The 25,564-nt window shown below is 39.5% G+C and overlaps 1 protein-coding gene across 1 annotated transcript; it reads right to left on the bottom strand.

Moving 5' to 3' along the window:
• Positions 1-338: 338 nt before the first annotated feature.
• On the bottom strand, positions 339-1,028 carry NAA11 (N-alpha-acetyltransferase 11, NatA catalytic subunit). Its single transcript, XM_069485576.1, has one exon. The coding sequence runs from the start codon at positions 1,026-1,028 to the stop codon at positions 339-341; it is 690 nt and encodes a 229-aa protein (XP_069341677.1).
• Positions 1,029-25,564: the final 24,536 nt, after the last annotated feature.

Genomic DNA, 25,564 nt, shown 5'->3' with positions numbered 1-25,564 from the left:
CCTGGTAGCGTCTTAACTTCCAACAGTGAACCACGCACGAGTTTTCCTCCCACACGCCCTGCCCTGCTTCCTACGGTCATCGGGTCGTTTTCCCGGTCAAACCTAGCAGGGCCGGGATGGGATGGAATGGGGCGGGACTGGGCAGGCCAAGGTGTCTGGTAAAGGGATTTGGGATGGCATTTGGGATTTAGGAGGGACAGGGTCACGGGATGGCATTTGGGATTCAGGAGGGACAGGGTCACGGGAGGCATTTGGGATTCAGGAGGGACAGGGTCACGGGAGGCATTTGGGATTCAGGAGGGACAGGGTCAGGGGGGAGAGGATACCTGGAGCAGGCTCTAGGATGTGGAGTCTGCGTCTTCTGAGCTGTCCTGGACGTCGGTGCTCGCGGTGGACTCGTGCGGTTCTTTGCTGTCGCTGCCACTGTCGTCGGCAGCCAGGTTCTCCCGCCGACAGCCCTCCTCGGAGCCAGGCAGCGCGCGGCCCTGGGTCTCCTGGTTCTCCCCGGCGCCAAGCACCCCACCCCCGCCCTTCTTGCGCTCCAGCTGCCGCCTGAGCTCCTCGGCCATCGGCGAGAGATCCCGCCTCATGGCGTAGGCGTCCTCCCCGTCCGCGTAGTACCTGGGCTCCACCTCGCTGACCTGGAAGTTGAGGGTGTTGGCGTAGAGGTGCAAGGCCGCCCGGTTGCTCTTCCGGACGTGCAGCGACACGTACTTGGCGCTGAAGTTCTCGATCATGGCCCGGCAGGCCTGGTCCATGAGCTTCTGGGCCAGGCCGAGGCGCCGGTGCGAGCGCTTCACCGCCAGCGACGTGATGTGTCCGTGCGGGACGTCATCCGGGTCCTCCTCCATCTTGGCCAGGACGTAGCCCACGATCTTGCCCTCCTCGTCCTCGGCGATGTAGGAGAGCTGCGGCCAGGACAGGCCGTGGTAGAAGTAGTACTTCATCTGGTAGTTCTCCGGCAGGCACAGCAGGTTGCAGTGCTGCATGTTCATCAGGTCGTCGGGCCGGGCGCTGCGGATGTTCATGATGGCGGGCGCGGGGGAGGCCGGTCGGCCGGCGGCTGCGGCGGCGACCGGGGAAGGAGTTATCGCTGCGGGGGACGGCGACCGGGGAAGGAGCTACCCCTGCAGGGGTCACCGTCCTCCCGAGGGGCTGGAGTATGTAGAGCAGACGCTGCGAGGCTGGACAGCGGAAGCAGGATGGCGGGAAGGCGGGATGACGAGGAGGCGGAAGGGGCGGTGCTAAGCTGCGGCTTCCGGAAGTGCGTCACCCGGTCGCAGCCAATGAGGTTTTCACTTGCTTGTGGGTGCGTGAGCACGTGAGGTTAAAGGGTAGGGAGCGAGGGGTTCTCTAGGATCTGCTCGGACGTGAGCGTTCCACCCAGCGGTGTTGTTACGTCCTTGTGTTTCATTTTTAGCTTTGCTCTTCCGGTACATCTGAATAAGTTTTCACAAACGGAACAGACCCATAAAACCAGAACTTAGATCTAAAATGGGAACACTGTACCCCGGAAGTGGCCTCCCGTCCCGTTCCAGTTCCCCCACGACGTGTCCCAAGGGTGACCGTCACCTGGGCGTCCAACAGGCTCTGTGTAAATGGAATCAGCGCGTCGTTCTGTTTGTGTCCGTTTTTTTTCCCCCCCGCTATTTGTGAGTTTCAGCCCCTTGTGTGTAGCTGAGGGTTCTTCATACTTTCCTGTTTGATTTTCCATCGCCTAAATATATCACATTTTTTTTTCATCCGTTCTGTTGATGACCATTTGTGTTATGTCCCTTTTGGGACTAGGATGAATAGGGCAGCTGAGCATTCTAGAACATATCTTTAGTCAGCACATAACGTCTGTTTACCTAGGATTAGAATTACTGGGTCAGAGGATATAATGATGTTCAACTTTCATACATACTGCCAAACAATGTTTCAAAGTGGTTGCTCTCCATCGTCAACAACATTTGGCGTTTCCCCATCTTTTTCATTTTAGCCATTCTTGGGTGGAGGTGGAAGTATTACATTGTGGTTTTATTTTGCATTTTCTGCTGGCTGGTGAAGTTGAGCACCTTTTAATATATTTATCAGCCATCTATCTCCTCTTTTGTGATATGGCTTCTCAAGTTGTTTTTTTTTTTTTTTTTTTTTTTTCATTTTTCTATTGAATTGTGTGTGTTTTTTTCACGTTAATTTTTAAGAGGATTTTTTTCCCAAAAATAATTCTGGATCTGAATCCTTTGTCAGATATATTCGTTATGAATATTATCCTTTCTATTGGTTGACTTTTCACTCCCTAAATGGTAATTTTTGACTCCTAGTATGAATTTTAATATAATTCAATTTGTTGAGTTTTAAATTTTATGGTTAGTGTTTTTTGTGTTCTGTTTAGAAAATCTTTGCCTACTCTGTGGTCACAGAGGTATTCTTCTATGTTTTCTTATAAAATTATTATTTTACATGTTATATTTAGATCTGCAATCCATTGGAATTTAGTTCTGTGTGTGTTGCAAGGTGGCAGGATAGGTTTTTTTTTTTCCCATGTGGCTTTCATTGTAGCCTCAAGGAATTTGAGTTAATGTAAACTGGAGGTCTATGTGGCTCTTGCATTGTAGTAGAAAAGAAAATAAAGTAGATCAAAGAGCCACTTTCTGTAAAATATTTAATAATATGTGGGATGCAAGATAGCAAAAAGATGAAGTTGGGAATGACAGGAATAGAAGGTAACACTGTAGTGCGTACTGCTTGAAGATCTCGTGAAAGTTGTCAGAATCAAAATGGAGTGATTTCTGTTAAAAACCCTGACAAAACTAGGAAGGCCGTGAAGGGAAGGTTCTCATGCAGGAATGCCTAATAATAACAGCTGTCTCAAAAGACCTGCAAAAACCGCAGCCTTGCAGAAAGACCACCACAACCTTACACAAAAAAGTCCTTTGCAAGGACGTATCCCCGGCAACTGCCTATCCAACCTTGAACTGCTACCTCACTTGTGTAGCCAAGAATAATTATTTCAAAACAATTACATAATCCACTTCATTTTTCCGGTAAAAACCTTGGTCTTCCTTTACCTCGTTGACTATGCACATAGCTTAGTATGGCATTTGTATTCCCATTGTGATGCCTATTCCAGAACAAATATCATTTTCTCTGAGAGCCTCTCTCTGTCTGTTATTTAGGTTAACAATCTTTAAAATTATGAATATTTCCAAAAGGTTTCTTGCATTGCCAAATGGATGGAAAGGTGATGGATTATTTCAAGCATTTTCCTGAAGTATCGGATGACTCAGCATTAGGAATGATCCAGGAGTGCAATTGTACTTGATGTCAAGATACTTGATTTCAAGATGTATGTAAACAGTCCTTGTAATGATTGTTGTTGTTTATGGGAGAAGAGCCTGGGCAGGCTTCAGAGAGACACAGCACTTGCTTTGGTTCTTCCTTATCTTTTCAGATTGGATTCAAATGTCACCTTTTATGTGACGCCTTCTCTGACTTTTTTGCCCCTGGAAAGATAAATCACTATCTTATTTGTGTGCTATTTTTAACTCACATTTATGTTTTATGTGTATCTCATGCTTTAATCTTAATTATTCTCGTCTCTGTTTGTTCAGGACATGAATCCTGTCTTACGAAAATAGTTGTTATTTTAGGGACTAGCAAATTTCATGCTGCGTAGTAGGTCTGGAGTGACTGATTATGAAATGCATTGGGGGTATAAATAAGGCAGGCTAGGCTGGGTGTGGTGGCTCACGCCTGTAATCCTAGCACTCTGGGAGGCCAAGGCGGGAGGATCGCTTGAGGTCAGGAGTTTGAGACCAGCCTGAGCAAGAGCGAGACCCTGTCTCTACTAAAAACAGAAAGAAATTAGCTGGCCAACTAAAAATATTTATAGAAAAAATTAGCCCGGCATGGTGGCACAGGCCTGTAGTCCCAGCTACTCGGGAGGCTGAGGCAGGAGGATCACTCGAGCCCAGGAGTGTTTGAGGTTGCTGTGAGCTGGGCTGATGCCATGGCACTCTAGCCCAGGCAACAGAGTGGGACTCTGTCTCAAAAAAAAAAAAAAAAAGAAAAGACTGGCTAAACAAATTCTTTCTTTATGAAGTCCAAATAAGTTGTATGATTATACTACATATTTTTGTGTAATGATATCTATTATTATTGTGTGAAGTGTGTAATGCGAAAATATGTTGGTACTTATGCTGCACGACTTTCTGTACTTAGCAGTATTTTCACTGACCAGATACATTATCTACCAAATGCTATAATGACTAAGCTACTCAGAGATTTGCAGATAATTTTAATTATCTAAAAGAAAAGTAAATTGAACATAATTCAGTCATCAGTTTACAGCTCTAAATTTCTCTTTTATGCCTTGGGAAGTGAGTTGGTCATTATCTGTTGTACTAATATTCATTTCTGACCTTTCACCTGCCAATTATGTCTCTTGGATTTCATTGCCAACTGGCTTCCAGTTGATTTGGCCCAAGGGAGGTTGGAGAGGGAGGTATAGGAGAGTAGAAGAAGGGACAAGCTAGAGCATTCCTACCCCGTGAGCGCATCCTTAGTGGCATCTTGAAGCAGTGGATGTTTCTTCTGTGGCTTTAGCTCCCCACTAGTCTGCCTTGGCTGAGTTCTAGTTCCTACCAGATGACTCTGGCTTCTAGTCTCTGCAAATAAGACTGTCACCCTTTGTCAGTCCAGCCTTAGAAGTGGTGGTGGCTTCTTCCTATAATTGCTAATTTTTGGTGGCTTCACCATCCCCTGTTGGTTTCTCAGCTGCTCCATGGCTCATTCCCTACATATTCAATTTCCTCAATTTAAACTACTTGGATTGGTTTCCTGCCTGGCCTCTGACTGATATAAGAATGATAGTAATTGACTGTTTTTGATACAAATTTAAGCTTCATAGTTATTTTTCCAGCCCAATATATGGACCCTAAATACTCCAGATGTCAATTAATGGCATCATAAGGCAAAATATTCAGAGACAATCATGAATTCATGGTTCTTCAGTATGAGAAGGGCAGACTTTTAAAAATTTACAGAATTCCTGCTGGCAAAGGTGGCAGAAACCTGTTACATCAGTTCCAGATCATTCCAAGTTGTCCCTGTGTGCCATCAGTGAGTCACCCACTGCAAGAGCTTTGGACATAGAAGAAGTCACTGGTAATGAGTATTGTGTCAGTAGCCATCTGTGTATGAGTTCATAAATATTATTACATGGAAAAATACATGGGAGTGAAGAGGGACAATGGAGGGGGGGATATAGAGGGATGAAACTGATAGAGCTGAAGAGACAAGCTGGCATTATGAAGTCATGCCGGGCATTCTAAGAAGAAACTTGAGTTCCACTCTTGGTTCAATCACTTACTTAACTGTGATCGTGGGCAAGCCACCTAACTTGTCCAGGCTCTGTCTTTTCTCCTATAGTGGATGGAAATCTATGTAATAACCTCGCTCCTTGTGTTTTGATATTAAAATGGGATAATATATATGAAAGCTTCACATAAAGGATTATCATTAGATGTATTGTTTTTCATGGAAGAAGACATCTTGAAGCTCTGAAGGTGGTGATTGATAGATGTTCTTGATGAGGAAGGTGGTGATGGATAGATATTCTTGATGAGGACAAAAATCCTGGGCAAAGCAAAGAAATATAGGAGGTGCAGAATAGCAGAAATTATGAATGGGTTTCAAAACAATTGGATTAGGAAAAGTAGTGGAATGACAAAGAGGAGAGGGAACAATAGTCTCTGGCTTTTAAAAGGACACAAGAGGAGAAAAATAATTTATCTCACATTTTCCCACCTAAATCTTACAATGTGTTCCATTGTTATTTATAGGATCAGCCTTTGTTAAAACTTTACTGACATATTTTATTCCTGTGTCTCCTTGGAGCATTGGATATGACCAAATGCACTCGTCTGTATCGTGAAGTAGGAGATAGTGATTAAGTCAGAGACATAAAACCACTTGAGAAACTAGTCATATAATTTTACAGAGAATCCAGGATGCCAAACTCCTACATAAAGTGCTTTTGGTTTCCTGGTATACAACTGGTTGCCAACATTTATAAATGTTGTTCCTTTATAATCTCCATTCTGCATGGTCTTGTCACTTTGATAGTTGGCTTAATTATTTTGTGTGTGTGTGCCAAAATGTAGTTGCTTAGAAAGTGATTTTTTTCCCCCTCAAACTCAGGAAGTTAATAAACCTTTTCAATGATCATCTATAGGGAAAATTCAGTTTGATCTTTCTAGTGTTTCCTTCAAAACAAAGTTTTGTTTAACAACCATGCCTAATAGAGTTTTATTGTTGGGTTGAACCACACTAGAGTTTGGATCTTCCCTTGTTCTAAAATTCTGCAAATATTAGTCTAGCACAGATAAATTTTGCTCTTGTTAGAACAGGCTGGTGGGCGTCAAAATGCGAATGGATGCTGTGGTCACATAGCACTTTAATATTAAGTTCGAATTCATTAAGTGAAAATAATTTCCTTTAACCCTATGGAAAATCACTATGAAAATTTTGACACCAAAAGGGGAAAATTGGTGGATTCTCTTTTGCTCAGTTATGGTGATAATTCTTTGTAGTAAATAATTTTTTATCTTTTTCAAGCCAAGGTAGTAACAGTTATACGATACCAGCCTGTTTGCAACCATTTCACTAGTTCTAGGCTAGAATTAATTTGCAAAGTAGAAAGTGCTAACCGTGTTTAGTAATTTGGAGATACATAGTAATGCTTTCTATCTGATTATGGGAATTAAGCTTTGGGAATTCTGATTGAACATTGCTTTGCTATAAGAGACGCAAATGCAAGAGATGTAAGTATATCCATCCAAAGTCTTACTGCAAAGTGCTTCAGTGTCGTGGGCCTAGGACAGATCACGCACAGTAGCCATAGCGGTCATCATGATTCAGAACTGGCTTTGGAGAAGTAGAACTAGATTTGGTGGATTAGAAACATAGAAATGCCTTGCTTTTCAGCTAGTTCATCAAGAAGATTCAGGAATACAGATTTGATGGAGTTTCTCAGGGCCCTGACTGAGGTAATTCCCCTAAATCGAAGTGTACTTAACAGACTGTTCAAGATATATCTGCAAAACAACTCGGTATTATGAACATAGGCTGAATGTTTCAGCTGGATAAATAATTGACCCACAATTACACTGTCAGTTAAACTCTAGTTTATGATTCACTTTCTAATTAATTCAAGAAATGTAAACCGTATTTTAAATTTTTGTCTCTCTCAATTTTCTGCCTCTGTGTCTTTCTCTCTTCCTGTCATCAGCTCTTGGGTTTTCTCTCGGTTTCCCTTCCTCAACACAGCACAGATTGAGCATGCAAAGCATACAACACGGAAGAAGAAAGATGACCCTTGGATCACTAGTCTCCTGGCTCACTTTGCTAATCTGCCTCAACTGCCATTACCAATTAGGGTGAAGAGATGACTAGCGCCACGGCTGCTGCTGCTGTTGCTGTATTTAAGTGCACTTGTAGAGCCTTACATAATTTTTTTTTCCGCTGGATGAACTTATTACTCAATGTGTAATCTAGGAAGACAAGAGATTAACTTTCTAGAATTTGGGGACTTTTTTTCCTAAATGAAATATGTCTTCCACGTAGAAGAATGTATGTAAAATATAGGCAGAGTTTAAAAAGGAATAAAATAAACATCTTTGTACTCAACACTGAGTTATGAAAGAGGCTGACACTAATACTTACGAAGCCACTTTTATAATAACTAGTGGAACTTGGGAAACTATACAAGTTCATGGAAACTTGTACAGGTTCAGGCTCCTGAACGACCATGGTGTCTAGAAAGAAATTAAAGAGGAAATTTAAAAACTTCTTGAAGCAAATGAAAATAGAAACATGACCTACAAAAACTTATGGGACACAGAAAAAAGCAGTGCTAAGAGGGAAGTTTATAACAATACATGTCGACGTTAAAAAAGTAGAAACGAGATTTCAGATAAACAGTATAACGATGAACTTGTAGGAACTAGAAAATCAAGAACAAATCAAGCCTAAAATTAGTAGAAATAAATGTTTCATAGCAGAATAGGGTGACTGTAGTTAACAACAATGTATTACATATTTCAAAGTAGCTAGAAGAGAGGATTGAAATGTTACCAACACATGGAAATTATAGTCGAGCTGATGGATTCCTCACATACCCTGACTGGGCCATTACACACTCCATGCATGGAACAAGATATAGCATGAACCCATAAATATGTACCAATATTATATATCAACAAAAAATTAAATATTTAAAAAACTCCATATGAACTTCTGAGGAAATTGACAAGATAATTTTAAAATAAAGAGCAAAGGATTTAGAACAACTAAGAAACCACTGCATAAACAGAAAAATATGTGGAGACATGACCTATGAGATATACAGTTTTGTTACCAGGGATAAAGAAAGTCATTTCATAATAATCAAAGGTCAATTCAACAGCAAGAACAATTCTGTAGGTTTACACACCTAATAACACAGCCTCAAGATACGTGAAGCCAAAATTGAAGGAACTAAAATAGTGTGAAACAGATAAAGTCTAACTGGAGATTTCAATAACATGCTCTCAATAACTGATAGAACATATAGATAGAAAATCATTAAGAATATAGAACATTTGAACACCACTGACACCTAACTTCACCTAATTAAAATTTACCGAGCAGTTTATCCAAAACAGCAAGATGTACATTGTACATGGTATAGTTACCAAAATAAGTCAATAAATTTAAGAAGATTCAAATTGTACATGTATAATCTCTGACAATCATGAAATTAAAATAGAAATAAATAATAGAGGATATTGGAAAATACCCAAATGTTAGGATATTATACAACACACTTCCAAATAACCTATGCATCAAGAAATCACAAGAGCAATTAGACAGTATTTTGAACTGAATGTCCTAAAACATTTTTAAAAAAACAATACATTCCAATGATATTCGTAATGTTAGTTTTCTTAAATTGGGCGGTGAGTTGACAGGTGTTTATTTTCTTATTATGCTTTATAGTTTTAATATACATTTGCATCATTTTGTATAATAATACCAATTAAAAGACAAATGGAAATTTGAAATACACTATGGAAAATATTCTCTTAAGAAAGACTGTAGAGGCATAATCCAAAGTAGATCTGGGCTAGATACATCCATGTCATAGATTCCAAGCATTAAAGAAAAGGTGACGTTACACCTTAGGCTCCATTCCACGAAGTCACTTGGTTTAGTTGTCGCTTTTTCTTCTAAAAGCATCTGACCTCAGATCACACTGAAAACCATAACACACCCCGTGTGTGTTGCATGCTCAGGGGCTCCGTGGTCTTCGTCAAAAAATGGAAAATGAACATACGTGCTCCATGGAGTTGCTTGTATCACTGGGCATCAAAGAAATGAATAAAAAAATAAAAAAACCCCACAGCATCTGCAATTCACTGTTCTAATTAGATCCTGAGGAACGGCTGCAGCTGAGCCATTTATTGCTTCTGTAAACGAGAGCCGGTAGAGGCGAGATGTTTCCCTAACGCTGTTTCTAAACGTGAGTGTCACAGCAGCAGCAGAAAGGGGACCGTCAGTGAGGAACTCGAGCGAGCCTTGGATCTGATGGCAACAGCTTAGGAGAAGCAACACATTCAGCATCTCGCAGCGAGAGACGGGAGTGGAAACACAAACTGACCATGACACAAAAACAGTAAAGACCCAGGTGTCACCAGCGTCACCACCCAAACGGCAATGCCAATAGGATGTCAGCAGTGAATCCAGTTTTTATCTTAAGAAAACGAATAAATTCTGTCTGAAATCATATTTTAATGTATGTAAGATATTTTTGAAGGTGTATGTGCTTTTGTGTGTGTGTGTGTGTGTGTAGAAAATTTTCCTGAGATACAGTCCTTGATTCAAACACATCTTCAATTATTGTTAACTTACTTGATTTTTTTGATGGGATGGTTAAATGTTTTTATCACTGATAATTTAGAATTATTATTGGATTTAAAAAATATATGTAGGCCAGGCGCGGTGGCTCAGGCCTGTCATCCCAGCACTCTGGGAGGCCGAGGCAGGAGGATCGTTTGAGCTCAGGAGTTCGAGACCAGCCTGAGCAAGAGCGAGACCCTGTCTCTACTAAAAAATAGAAAGAAATGATTTGGACAGCTAAAAATATATATAGAAAAAACTAGCTGGGCATGGTGGCGCATGCCTGTAGTCCCAGCTACTCGGGAGGCTGAGGCAGGAGGATCGCTTGAGCCCAGGAGTCTGAGGTTGCTGTGAGTGAGGCTGACACCATGGCACTCTAGCCCGGGCAACAGAGTGAGACTCTGTCTCAAAAAAAAAAAAAAAAAAAAAAAAAAAAAATATATATATATATATGTGGCCTTTGAATAGCTACAGTTTCTCCAGGTAACCACTCACCTTGACAAAATGTTGGTTGCGCAAAACATGATGTGTTTTTTCCTACTCTTTGAAGATTAATGTATAAGTAATCCTTTCTTCTCAATATTGACAAACTTTGCTTTTTTAGGATAAAAACTTGATTTTTAGAGAGGATTACATCATTAAGATTATTATATAGGAGACTTTGACTGTTGGCTACAGAATAGATCTTTAAAAACTTTTAGTATCAACTGGAGCCCAGAGAAATGAGCTACATTTTCATAATATTAAAGAGGACCAGAAAAGCATGTTAGATTTATAAAACCATTTGTTCCTACAAAACTATACGAGTGGAAGGCTTCTGAAGAGGGTTGGCTTGAAGCACTTCATTATTTTGAATGCTGGATTAATGTTCGTAGTTTCCTGTTGCTCACTTTTATGTGGGGGTTGGTCTGAAACGCAGTATATTATGCCACGGTTTTGTCATGTATCGGTGAGGATATTAACAGTCTAATGCTAAACAGGTTCTGAGGAAATGAGGAGGGAAAAAAATGACTCACTATATTTACCCTGAAACAAGATTCAATCTGCCACTGTATTCAATGCTGTATTTTTCATTATCTCACAAGCATATGTTGAAACCGCTACAGATGATGAAGTTAGCTGCTGGGCAGACTTACCCTCAGTGTTTTCCGTCTTTATTTTAATAAGTGCAATGAGCAAAGTGTGACCTTTGTCAAGGGCTTCGTGGAAGACGAGAAACCTAACCACAAAATCACTAGCCTGAAGCCCTATTGAATATGCAAAACTACGTTTCCTAGAACAAAATGGCTGATAACAAAGCCGTTGTTGTTTCTGATACAGCCCTGTCTTAAACAAAAGGTCCAAAAGCTAAGGGTCCAATATGTTTTCTTTAAAAAAATATTACATGTGTAATATTTCTTCATGATCATGTTGGGTTTGTTGTAGTAAAAAAAAAAACCACACACACACACACACACACATTTCCCTAAGGTCAACACATCCTTAAAAATAACAATGCTGCTACTTAGGACCCTGGAATCTTGGTTAACCTTGAGATATTTATAAAATCAGGCCTCCTGGGTTAGGTAGAATCATGATACAGCAATGAAAACATCTATCATGCTCTCATCTTTCTGGCTGTGCTGAACTCTTTATTCAGTTATTTTCTATAATCCTTACTCTGGGAGTAACTCCTGGGATCATCTCGGTTTTATAGATTGGTAAACTGGGCAGAAAAAGACAAAATAACTTACCCAAAGTTGCCCAGTCGGTGTTGGAGTTCAGATAATGAAGCTCAGATCCACGGCACCTGACTCTGGGAGCTTAGTTACTGCTCTATATTGAAGGAAAATGACATTCCCAAACCGCTATCTTTTGGAATAATCTTAGTTATTATATAAATGATACATCTGGTCTTTCTGGATACTAAAGAGATGAGAGAGTGTGAGAAGGCTTTGGCTCCGGAGTTGCACACTAGACTATCTCACTAAATTATGAGAACAGTAGATAACTATGGTTCCTTGTAGGAAAATCTCATTTCCCTGCTAGAGTTATTATATCTCTAGCTTGAATATATTTTAGACTTATGTCTAGTCCTGTCTGTAGACAAATATACTTTAGATGCCATTCATTTTATTGTGATTGCACAAGCGAGAAGGTCTAAGCTAATTAGGCAGGTGCTTGGAAGTTCAAGGTCATCACTCCTGACTGGAAAATGGCCAACACTCCTTGGTCTGTCACCCTGGGTACAGGACAGTTTGATGCACCATAAAGAGAAAAATAAACATTCACAACTGCCCTGTGCCTGTCAGGTATAGGAAGATCACTGGAGATCATACAGGTAACACCTGTGACTTTTGCTCTGTGGTACTAACTTTCTAAATTTTATTTTCCTGCCACAGGCAGTTTTTCCTTAACAGGAGTCTATTTTTCTAAAACTCTCATATGGTTATCTGCGTGTGTGTGTGTGTGTGTGTGTGTGTGTGTAAAAACAGGATTGGTTAGAAAATATCAGTTCCCTATTATAAAGCCTCACTGTTATTCACAAGTAATTGTGAAGTCTTAACTAGAAAGAAATATTTAACAGTGATGATGCATGAAACCATCTTTCTTTGGACAAATGCTACACAAAGTGTGGTTAGCCAACGAGTGACGATATTTAAACAGTTTGCTACCGGTCCCTCATGCGCTAGGGAGCTTGCCCCAGAGTGCAAATCAATACATGGCTTCCTTTATTGAGAATGTCTTGTAACAAAAAGGAAAAATGCAGCTGAACCGGTGTGGTTTTGATGGAGTTGATTTACATTCCCAGACTGGACTGCTGTAGCGTCTTTCAAACCGGACGCCACAAACCACTGGATTGTCTTTGCTAAAAGCGTTTAACTATTGCCTTTATTAAAGTCATTCAGGTTTTCTATTTCTCAAAACCTTGGTAAGAACATGAAGCAAGCCTCATAAATACTTCTCAGTGTCCTCATTTTCTTACATTGAATAGACACTAATCGTCCTAATAGTTGATATTTTCCAGTTAATAAACCCATTATCAATTGTTGAGGTTTTAGAATGAAGAACTCTTAACTAGAAATCCTAAGATGTGACTTGGTTTATTCTTACGCTAGTCATACAGTTCACTCAATCTCCTTTGACTTGACTTATTAAAAAAAAAAAAACACAAAGAAAATCACTCTTCATTTACAAAATAAATCATAGTAATTTTCTTTTTTAAATTTTCACATAAACCATACTTTAGCTGCCATTGACTTTATTGCTATCGCACGAGCAAGAAGGTCTACGCTAATACAGGCGGGTACTTGAAAGTTCATTTTAAAGTTCAATGAATGCTTGCGTTTTAGCATTTTGCAGACATACTACTCTCTGATTATTAAATAGGGATATTTCAAGAGTAATATTATGAACCATGCCTTGAGTTTTCCCAAATTAAATGACTAAAGCCCATGACACTGAATTTCAATCATATAATTTTATGTACGTGCATCTGTTAGTTGAAAAATTGAATATACACTGTCAAAATTTTTAAAACTGAAAGCTGTTTTGTAACATATTTTAAATGAAAAAACGGAATACAGTGTTATTCTCTTAGCTTGTTTCATACTTGTTTGTTTTTTTTTTAGCTTCAGCAAAGAATTCCTGTCACAACATTAAAGAAATGTGGACAGTCTTCAGCAATGCAATTGATAACGAACAAATATGAAAATAAAACCATGGCTAATCATTAGCGACACAGTGAGAAAAGCAAATTAAGATTTGGAAATTAGGAAAATTTGGAAAGTAGTCCCTTATGTAAGAGTACACAGTTGTAACAATCCTGGCAGTCCGGGGGTGACATACAAATGACACCCTTGTGTAGATTCGCGGTACAAGATTTCGTCCTGAGTGGCTTGACCTAATTTGAACGTGACACCACTTTGCAACTCTAAAATCTCTCAGATCGATTTTTTACTGATCATTATTCAGTTCTGATCTCAGCCTCTCAGGTGTTGGTGTGAATCTTTGTATCAGTGACCTCACTCCTGGGAACACGTTCTTGGAAGAACGGGATACATAGCTGTCCTGGTGTGAACTGGCTCCCAGGACGGGATGCCCACGTGCTTTGCCTTAGGCTAACGGCAGGACTGGAACAATTGGGATGGAAATTCTCATTGCTATTGTATCAATCAATGTTGATTGAGTGTAACACTGTAGTGGCTGCTGTAAGAAGTTTGCAAAGGAAATCACACCTGTTGAGGATAATATCGATATCCCTTTAGACGTGCATAAAGAAATTTTGAGAGAAGAAATGTTACCCAAAAGTGGCCCCCTGCTCTTCTGTCTTTTTATGCTGTCAGAGACGTGGCTGACCCTGTCTTACTGTTGCGATTATAGTCTCATTACACTTACGTAGAAACCACTATCAAAGAAGAAGCCGTGGTAGCAAAGAAAAGGAGTGGACTTTGGAGTCCCGGGAGACTAATCCTGGAGTAGCCTTTGGAGGACCCCTGATAAGTTTCTCGGAGACATTTGTGGTTAGATGTCTGCAAAACAGGACTTCTAATTTCTACTTCATAAGATATTTTGAAATATCAGGAGAAAAAAATACATCAAAGGCAGAACGGATCTTAATAGGCATTATGAGAACAATCAAGGCTTAAATATATTTTTGTCTAGAGCAGATACATTCATTCACGTTTTATAAATGTAATTCTGACCTTCTCTAACATCCTGAAACCATTGCCACATCCTAACATGAGGATCTCATTTATTTGCCTGGAATATTTGGTGTATATGTATATGCACATAGAAAACCATGCACATATACACCCACACCGAGTTTTACATCCAGGTTCAGAAGGGTCGTGGACTCCCTGAAGCCCACTTAGCTTTTTCCCTCTCCATGAATACCAGGATAAGAAATTTTGACTTGGAGTCTTTATCTCATGACATTTATTTGGATGATTAAATCAATACAGCAGCCACTAGCAATACTATCGGCCAAAGGGTTCTGCATTCATTTGTCCTTTTTGGGCTAAAGAATCAGGGGAGAAATTTTTAAAACTTGATTTTTCCCTTTGTACGAGCTACTTGGCTATATTCCAAGGGAGCAAAGCCAGATTGTCTTTGGAAGTTGAAACTAAAACGCTGCGCTTGTGATCAGAGACCCGGGTGCTGCGATTCATTAATACTATTCTGGATAATCCGGCACTTGAAAAATACTCTGTATGAACAATTGGGGAGTCTAGCAAAATAGTTTTGACATTTTGCTAACATTAGTGCTTCAACACTGAGCCATCTGCTAGAGCGTTCTGAGCCTGAATGAAAGGTGTAAACCTGGATTAGCATCGATATGGTTTTCTACCCGGTTTGGCTTATTCTCTTCTCACTGGATGTTTTCCAAGTCCCTTTGGCAGCCAAGATTGCCATTGTAGAGTGCAATGCCATATGTTAAGATTCATGTGACATATTACCTAAAAGTCATGAATTATTATACCATGTCTTTTTACTAAGCTGTGATTAGAAATGTTTATGTAGATGCACCTCCAAAAGAAAATGGCACCCGGTGTTGGGCAACAGTTTGGTAGCACTGGTGGGATTCCCCGACGCAGAGTATATCTCAGAAACAGTCTCATCCTGGGATAAAGAAAAATCAACGCCTTTTCCTAAAGGTACTGATCTTAGAGGGGGGAGAACAGATGAGGGGAGTCATTAGGAATAAGTCAGTAACTTCCTCTGCAAAACGACAAAACCACCAAGAAAAATTAAATGACTCAAAAATTAATCAAAATGCCTTCTATATCTTAAGGGCAAGTCAAAAAATGGCAAAAAGGACATATCATTTTACTAAAGAAAACATAAATGTCAAGGTTTTATTCTGTTGAATTTTTTTAAAATGTAGACATACATACATACGTATTTATCCATACATGCAAACATACACATGGTATTTTCTTATTGCTAATCAGAGATTCTGCAGGTTGTAAATGGAGTTTGATGCTTTAATGCTATTTAAAAGATGGATAAATGAAGCTGATTCTGTAATTTTAAAATATTACACAATATCTTGGCTTTTAAAAGGCTTTGGAACTGCTAGCTCAGTATTTATTTATGCATAAATAGCAGGTAAATACTTTGGCCTCCTGTTATTCTAGTAGAAGCAATAGATTTGCATAGCTCCAGCTACATTCTCTTATTCTAGCCACTTGCCAAGAAACTTGTTATAGGTTAATGTGTAAGGATTAGACTAACTTTGGGCAGGAGGAATGTTTCTGTGTTCTATGTTCTATAGTCGATATTTGAACTAATGTTCATTGGCACTTGTTGACAGATACACATTTGTACTGCTCTTAGAGCATCTGAGTAAGATTGATTTTTGATTACTGCCTATTGCTAAAAGAAAATACTAGCTATGAGAAACAAAGATAAGTCATAGACATCAAAAGGGCTTGCTTAATCTTCAGAATATGTCACATTTGTTAGCTATTACTGTCCATGAATTAGTAATGAAAGATTAATCAAGATTGATAATTCTATAAATCACCAGTAGGAGACATACACATTTTTATACATGACAACAAATAACTGATTTTGTCAGTAACACTTTGTGTGTATATTTTTAATGACCTAAAAAAATGTGACATCCACAGGTAAGGAATATTCCCACATGTAACCAATCCAAATTAGGATTTCCAAATGCTTAGGAAATTATGCAGAAGTAGGGTGTTTGTATATTAATACATACATATGTTTATATATGTACATTTCATGGAGTTATAAAATAGCCACCCCCACACTTGCCGGTCCATATTGTCTTAGCTCCAGTTGAACTTAGTGTGGGCTTAGCGTCAAGGCTTGGTGTCACCGTGGGATCAGCAGGATGGGCTGTCACTGGTTTCACTGACATCTGTCCCCACAGTGAGACAAGCTGCAACATGAATTATTGAAGACATACACACGCAGCTCTGTGTCATGATCACACCAAATGATGCGTTTTGCCACACTCTCGAGAGCTGGAAGAAGTCACCGCCCGTGGTGTCTTTAACCCTTTTTGACAACCTACCATGTTACAGATCTAAAAAAGAAACACAACACCATGACACTTTGGGATAGGCTTTTCTCTTAGATATATAGGAAAACAAATCCCCTTCTTCCCTCCCATAGAGTCTTTATCTGGTCTCTTTAGCAGATATTTGCCAAATGATTTGAATATAGCCATTTTGGTAAATCTTCCCAGTTTATCAGATGATTGATATCCTATAGTTAAATGATAGAATTAGTCTCTTCATTTGTAGAGTGATTTCGATTTGTCAGGTTAGTGGATGTTCTTGCCCTGAGAAACTGTCTCTAATGGGAGGAGCTTAAAGTGGTTTACAAAAAATAACACGTTTACATTAGTAGCCTTTTAAAAAGTTGTTGCAGAATTTAAACAACTTGGTTGATATTCTTAACAATCAGGAAATATATTCCAGAGTAACAACTCAAGGGTCTATCTTTTGAAAATGTTGTACTGCTCTAAAGCAGTGCTATTATAATACAATCCCCATAAAAATGGATCTAACACTTGATTTTATCAATTACATATATTTATATGTTTATGTATCAAGGGTTGACTGGATGCATACTTATAATTCTGAGGTAAATTATGTTGTTATATTACCAATGATGTTACTGTTTTATTGAATGATTCAAATATAACCTGTGTGGCTTTGAATAAGTTACTTAACCTCTCTGCGTGTCAGTTTTACTCAGTTATAAAATGACACAATAGAGACATAGTTGCCTATCATGCAGGGCTGTTGTATGGGTAGAATAAACCAGTAGACATAAAATGTTTAACAAATGCAGAACACACTAGTATTTAATATCATAATAGCTCTTTCATTAAGCTGATAGTTGTTATAACAACTTCTTTCTGGAAAGATACTTGCGTTTAACAAAGACATATGCATTTCCCTTTGGAAAAATGGCTAAGAAATTTTCCAATAATTCTAGCTACCCTTTCTTATTTTCCCTCCCTATTCTTATTTCTGTTTTTAAGATCCAACACTGAAGGGCTTCAATACTGGCTGTGGCTCTTAAAAATACGTTTTTAGTAAGGCACCTAGAAGAATGGAGTTGGGTATTTTGGGGAGGCAATATTTCTTGGTTCTCTCGTGTTTCTGCATATGTTATGAGCGGAACTGACTGCCTTTTTTTCTATTTTTTCTTTCTTTTTTTTTTTTTTTTTAGGACATTTCTAGAGTAAACTGTCTGGGAAGATGAGAGAGCATCTTCCCCTGTGCTTACTGTCCAGTATAAAAGATTTGGGTTCTATAAGCTTGGGATTCTTTTCTGCAATGCGACCTATGGCATGGGCAGGTATCACCTGGCCCTTTCTGCATGGCCCTGTGGGAACCGGGGCTTAGCACAAGTGCGGATTCTCTGGTTACTGCTATTGCATGAATAATATAAACAGTCTTTGAAAGCCAGGAGTCTTAGGTCCTCTGCCAATATCAATGAAACCGTAGTAGTCTAACTTGTTAGATTGCAAGTACAGGAAAAATCTCAGACCCTTCACAATTCTTGACTGATATTTTCCCCCAAACATTCCCCAATGTGTCCCCGATCCAGGGTACCGAACCCTTTCCTGAAGAGAGAGTTCTGTGAGGGAGGGTGGTTTTGAAATAGAGGAACTAGAAGGCAAGCAAGAATGACCTGAGAGGAGTCTAAATTCACTGGCCACTCCTGCTGACGTCAGGCTGTCAACGAAGGAGTGTTTAGCGCATTAGCTGCCGTGCGAGTTGTATTTAACTCATGCTAGTTTTGAGCCCGGGGCTTCGTGAAGCCACACGCCACTCACACACCTCTTCACCCTGGGAGCTGCGTGAACTACTTTTCAAGTTGCATATAACTCACACACAGAAAACAACAAAAAATAACATATTTTCATTACATTAGAAGGGATCATTTTGTTTTTGAAGTTTTATTCTGTTTTCGTAATAAAACACTGTGGCCCCCAGGGGGAAAAAAAATTTTTTTTATCTAGTATGGCAGACAGTGTGTTAAATGTAGCGCAAACTTGGTGGTCCTGGCAGGAGCAGGTTCTTGTGGACTGATACGGGGAGTAAACACCTGGTCATTCCTTACGGACCTGCTATAAAGCTTTGATGAGACAACAGCCTTTGGCCGGGCGCGGTGGCTCACGCCTGTAATCCCAGCACTCTGGGAGGCCGAGGCAGGAGGATCATTTGAGCGCAGGAGTTCGAGACCAGCCTGAGCAAGAGCGAGACCCCGTCTCTACTAAAAATAGAAAGAAATTAGCTGGACAGCTAAAATATATATAGAAAAATTAGCCGGGCATGGTGGCACATGCCTGTAGTCCCAGCTACTCGGGAGGCTGAGGCAGGAGGATCGCTTGAGCCCAGGAGTCTGAGGTTGCTGTGAGCGAGGCTGACGCCACGGCAGTCTAGCCTGGGTGACAGAGCGAGACTCTGTCTCAAAAAGAAAAAAAAACACCAAACACCTGATCCTGCACCTTTAACCTGGACCCACCCCTCCCCCACAACAATGCATCCTGGCCACAGGGAGCTCGTCCTGGTCATTACATAAGAATAATAGTCTTCTGGCCGGGCACGGTGGCTCACGCCTGTAATCCTAGCACTCTGGGAGGCCGAGGCGGGTGGATCGCTCGAGGTCAGGAGTTCGAGACCAGCCTGAGCAAGAGTGAGACCCCGTCTCTACTAAAAATAGAAAGAAATTATATGGACAACTAAAATATATATATACAAAAAATTAGCCGGGCATGGTGGTGCATGCCTGTAGTCCCAGCTACTCGGGAGGCTGAGGCAGGAGGATCGCTTGAGCCCAGGAGTCTGAGGTTGCTGTGAGCTAGGCTGACGCCACGGCACTCACTCTAGCCCGGGCAACAGAGCGAGACTCTGTCTCAAAAAAAAAAAAAAAAAAAAAAAAAAGAATAATAGTCTTCTGTAATAATGTATTATGTTAATACTGTAGTAATGGTGACTGTTGCAAGCAGACATGACAGTTACCCATACGGAGTAATTTTCCCATTGTTCTCTGTTATTCCCTACGCTACAGTGAGACCAGAATAAGCACTGGAGAAGGTACAAATTTCCTCTTAAACTCAAAGAATTGAAAGCACACACAGTTAACTAAAGGACGGAGGCATGATGTACTTGCTTGGTGCTTGACTGGGTTGTGTAAATTGCTGTGACTACGTGAGTATAAACTTGTTGCGTGCTGGGATAGGAGAAGATGAAGATTGGCTTAACTGAATATGTCTCATAATCCAGGGCGCACACATAGTACTGTAAAATCTGGTTTCAGAGCCTATCCTATATGCCACACTTTCAATATTTGCACACAACTGCGATATATTTTGCCTCTGAATGTTGAGGCAATCTGAACTACCTTTGGATTTTGAGGGAAGGGTAGAGAAAATTGAGAGGGAGAGATCTTTAAGGAGAATTAATAGTCTCATGTAAAAGATTTTTGTTGAAGAGAAAAATCATTTCTCAAAAAAAAAAAACTCTGCCTCTTTGTCAAGTAAAAAAAAAGAATATATGGAAAATATCTACATTGTTTGCAGTTGATATCCTTGCCCCCCCCTTGTTAACTTATTTATGAGTATGCAAATTTTATGCAAAGCTAGGAGACTCCCCGGGGGGATAGCATTCTACTGTCAGCAAGATATTCTAAAAACAGATGTTTTAATATACTCTTTAGGATTTGATGAGGGAAATTATGACGTGTTACGTGAAGTCAGTTTTTTGTAATTGGAAAAATTTTCAAAAGCATATTGAGGTAGTCTTTTTAGAATAGATACACAAACCCTCTCCTATTAGAGTAAAAAAAAGATTTTGTATGACAAAAAATAATAAAGATGTGTCATCTTAAGGGACTTCTAAGAATTCAGGCATTTCTTTCATTTTACAACCATGATTATAATACAACTTTTTGGGTGTTCTGTATTAAAAGCTTGCACTAATTTGAGCTTGTGAGAATAGATTATTTATTGAAATATACTCCAAATAATAGTACAGCTTATATAAAGAAATGTAGGATTATAGATTCTTTGCAGTTTTAACAGTTTGAGAGCCATTGTACGATTACTGTAAATCTATGGAGTAAAATCATTTTCTCCACATGGAACAGAAAAATCCACTGATTTGATGTCTCTTTTTCTAGACCTCATTTAGTGATACAAATAAACAGAAAGCTTTTCTCATTTCAGTCAGCAGCAATGTGTGAATTGGTGGCTTGACATATGGCACGTCAGGTGTGGGACGGGCCACTTCACCTCCTATTCCTGTCTCCCACCAGTTCATACCCTATTTCTGCTAACTTTTCAAGATACAGAAATATTTACTAAGGAGAATAAGGTCAAATGCACCAACGTTGCTAACTTTATGAGCTTCTCCAATAATAAATATCGTATGAAGGTTATATTCCTGTCATTTTGTAGCCATAAACTCCTATTAAACAGTGAGGACTCTTCTAACAGATAATCCCAGTAGGCCTGTGAGAGGGTCCTTTTTTCCAATGATATTCCTGTTGGAAAAAAAAAAAAAACCCTGGCTTTTGGCTTTCAAAACTAATTTACATGCTATTTTGCATATATTTGCATATGACATTCCTGAGCCCCTAATTCCAAGCATGCAAAATAAAATAAAATTAATTAAATAGGTTAAATGACTACAGTTGAATTCCAATTCAAGGGGAAGGGCATGCCACACACAAAATACATAATAGATTTAAAAACCAATCATTGTAATTGTATCCCAGATGAAGAGTCAGTAACCCTGAAGCTAAAGATGGCTATGCCTCAACTTTTCTTGGCAGAGGACTAAAATGAAAATAGATGAATCAGACTATGTGAAACTAAAAAGCTTCTGTACAGTATCAGAGTGAAGAGACAACCTATTGAATTGGAGAAAATAGTTGCAAACTATATATCTGACAAAGGGCGATTATCCAGAATATACAAAGATCTCAAACAACTCAATGGTAAAAAACCAAATAATCCCATTAAAAAGTGGGCTAAAGACATGAAAAGACATTTCTTTTCTCTCTCTCTCTCTCTCTCTTTCTTTTTTTGAGAGAGTCTCATTCTGTTGTCTGGGCTAGAGTGCCGTGGTGTCAGCCTAGCTCACAGCAACCTCAAACTCCTGGGCTCAAGCGATCCTCCTGCCTCAGCCTCCAGAGTACCTGGGACTACAGGTGCATGCCACCACACCTGGCTAATTTTTTTTCTATTTTTATCAGAGATGGGGTCTCGCTTTTGCTCAGGCAGGTCTTGAACTCCTGACCTCAAGTGATCCTCCCATCTCAGCCTCCCAGAATGCTAAGATTACAGGTGTGAGCCACCGCACCCTGCCAGAAAGATATTTCTCAAGACATACAAATGGCCAATAGGTATGTGAAAAAAATGCTCAACATCACTAGTCATCAGAGAAATACAAATCAAAACTACAATGAGATATCATCTTATCCCAGTTAGAGTGGCCATTATTAAAAGACAAAAACCAACAGACGCTGGTGAGAATGTGAAGAAAAGAGAATTTGTATATACTGTTGGTAGGAATGCAAATTATCAATAGTATAGCTATTATGGAAAAAAGTAGAGAGAGTTCTCAAAAAAACTAAAAATAGAACTGCCATACAATCTAGCAATTCCACTACTGGATATTTATACAAAGGAAAGGAGATCGGTGTATCAAAGGGATACCAGCACCCCCATATTTATTCACAATAGCCAAGATACGGAATCTACCTTAGTGTTCATCAGCAGATGAATGGATAAAGCAAATGTGGTATATATGCACAATGGAATACTATTTGGCCATGAAATAAGAATGAAATTCCATCATTTGCACCCACATGGACGGAACTGGAGGACCATATATTAAGTGAAAAAATCCACGCACATAAAGACAAATATCACATGTTCTCACTCATATGTGGGAGCTAAAAATGTTGATCTCATAGAGGTAGAGAGTAGAATGATAGTTACCAGAGGTCTGGAACGATGCATGTGTGTGGGTGGGGGGAATGAAGAGGCAGGTTAATGGGTACGTATACACAGTCAGGTAGAAGGACTAAGTTATTAATATTTGGTAGCACAATAGGGTGACTATGGTTAACAATTATTATGTATTTCAAAATAGCTAGCAGAGAGGATATGAAATGTTCCCAACACATAGAAATGATAAATGCTTGAGGTGGTAGACATCCTAACTACCGTGGCTTGACCATTACACATTGTATGCATTGTAACAAAATAGCACATGTACCCTATAAATATATGCAAATTTTATGCATCAGTTAAAAAAATCCCAGATTTTAAAAACATAAATTATGTTAAAATATTTTTAATACTTCACTTTTGCTTTTATGCAATGTAAAATAACTTTTGACATTCTATGGTATTGATGGCTCAAAACTGTTTATTTTTTCCTTCATTTTTACCATAATCTTGTGGGGAACTTTTAAAATGTAGGTTACTGGGCTCTAATTTATACCCAATTGAAATCGATGAATCTGAATTCCTTTGGGAATCTGAATTTTTAAATAACTATCACAAGTAATTCTTATTGTACCTTAAAGTTTGAGAAAATATCTCCAACCAAATAAATCATAGATTAATGCATAAGGACTTTTCTTTGTTTCTTCATGTTAAATGTATCTACAGTGTCACTGAAGGATACATACAGGTGAGGATTAAATACAACCATAGTTACGGAGGACAGCAAAACTTGCTTCACCACTTCAAAATGCAAAGATACATGTATGTTTTGCATTTATAAAAATTAAAATGATACATTTTATAATGTATATTTCTAAGGTTAAGTGCCTAAAGTGTAAAATTATCAACACCTATGTTCTGGCTATAAAAACAGTAATAATTCTTCCCAAACAGATCTTTGTGCTCCATTTTCCTATTCTATGCCAATGATTTAAGAAAATTGGAATACAATTGTAGCAATAAATATGGTGGCACTTTATACTACTATTAATGTAACAGTGTATTCACCTTGCAAAATGCTTTCATGTACATGATCATATTTTTTTTTTTTTTTTTTTGAGACAGAGTCTCACTCTGTTGCCCGGGCTAGAGTGAGAGCCGTGGCATCAGCCTCGCTCACAGCAACCTCAAACTCCTGGGCTTAAGCGATCCTCCTGCCTCAGCCTCCCGAGTAGCTGGGACTACAGGCATGCGCCACCATGCCCGGCTAATTTTTTGTATATGTATATTTTAGTTGTCCATATAATTTCTTTCTATTTTTAGTAGAGATGGGGTCTCACTCTTGCTCAGGCTGGTCTCGAACTCCTGACCTCGAGCGATCCACCCGCCTCGGCCTCCCAGAGTGCTAGGATTACAGGCGTGAGCCACCGCGCCCGGCCCATGATCATATTTTAAAAATCATTTACATTCAGTTCAATTCGTTACATGTGTTCATTACTTGCATTCAGTTTAATTTCTTACCTGCTTGTTGCATGCAAAATCATTCATATTTGTATTAAATTCGTGTTCCCATTAAATCTCTTTGGCTAATTTAGACATTGTTAATGTGTGACCAAATATCCACTGAAAAAAAATAATCTATGAGTTAAAGTGGATAAAGGGTACCACGATTTATGTTTCTGACTCTTTTGGAAACTCGGTCTCAACTCGTGGTGTTCATGTTTGCCTGGGCAAAGCCATATGGCCAATGAAATTGTGCAGAAGTCGCCTGAAACCAATCCACAGAAAGCTGGTAAACTATAACTTTGAGCTGTGATGGCCACATGCTGCCTTTCATCAGCCAAGAAAACCACAATAGCCAAGTTTTTTTTTTTTTTATAATGATTTAAAAAAAAAATTATAAATCCACGATTGGATCTCAGGAAGCCTTTGTGGTAATTCACGTATCCTGGGTACAGACCTCATTGATCCTCTAAAATATTGTACCAGCGGGGAATTAGACCTCCCCAGCTTTTCCTGAAGACAGTAGTTGAATCAGCTGTGCAAGTCGGTCTCAACGATTCGGCTGATTCTGCAGCGTGGAGATTTCTTTGCATGGTCCTCAAGACATTCCCTGTCTTCCAAGCATCTTCCCCTTGTCTCGGTGTCTCATCTCGTGGGCTAGTTCAGTGAGGATGTCTTTGACCCGCAACGGTTATTCACTTAAAAAGCCTTCAAAATAGTAACCCGTCACTGAAGGTTCTTTGAAGAAAAATATGATTGCTCGTGTAAACAATTAATGGTTGTTAAGCATGGCAGTGTATATTATGACAAACAACACATGCTACATTATGCCAGCTGGTGTAATGATGTGATAATGTCTGACTCATTAACTCTGGCACACAGTTTATGATGCCCTTCTATGACAGGATTAATTGATTCACACATACATTAAAACAAAAATAACTAAGCTGAAATTCAGCTGGAAGCCTGGCTCCTCGTTTGTGATAAACCCTGCTGTTGGGGATAGCCGAGAGAGACCCCAGTGCTGAGTGGGGTTGAGGGTCCCTTACTGACCTCACCTTGGTTTCTGGATGGGAACGAGAGCCTTGGAAACATTCCAGAATGTTCTAAGGTAAAGGCTTTTCCTAGAGAAGAATTCATGCTGGAAAATATGTATGCACGCACACACACACACACACACACACACACACATACAGTTTTAAC

This window comes from Eulemur rufifrons, chromosome 13, assembly GCF_041146395.1.
Source record: "Eulemur rufifrons isolate Redbay chromosome 13, OSU_ERuf_1, whole genome shotgun sequence".
Classification (NCBI taxonomy): Eukaryota; Metazoa; Chordata; class Mammalia; order Primates; family Lemuridae; genus Eulemur; species Eulemur rufifrons.
Note: the sequence above shows the minus strand (reverse complement) of the source record. Positions and strands in the feature narration are given on the sequence as shown.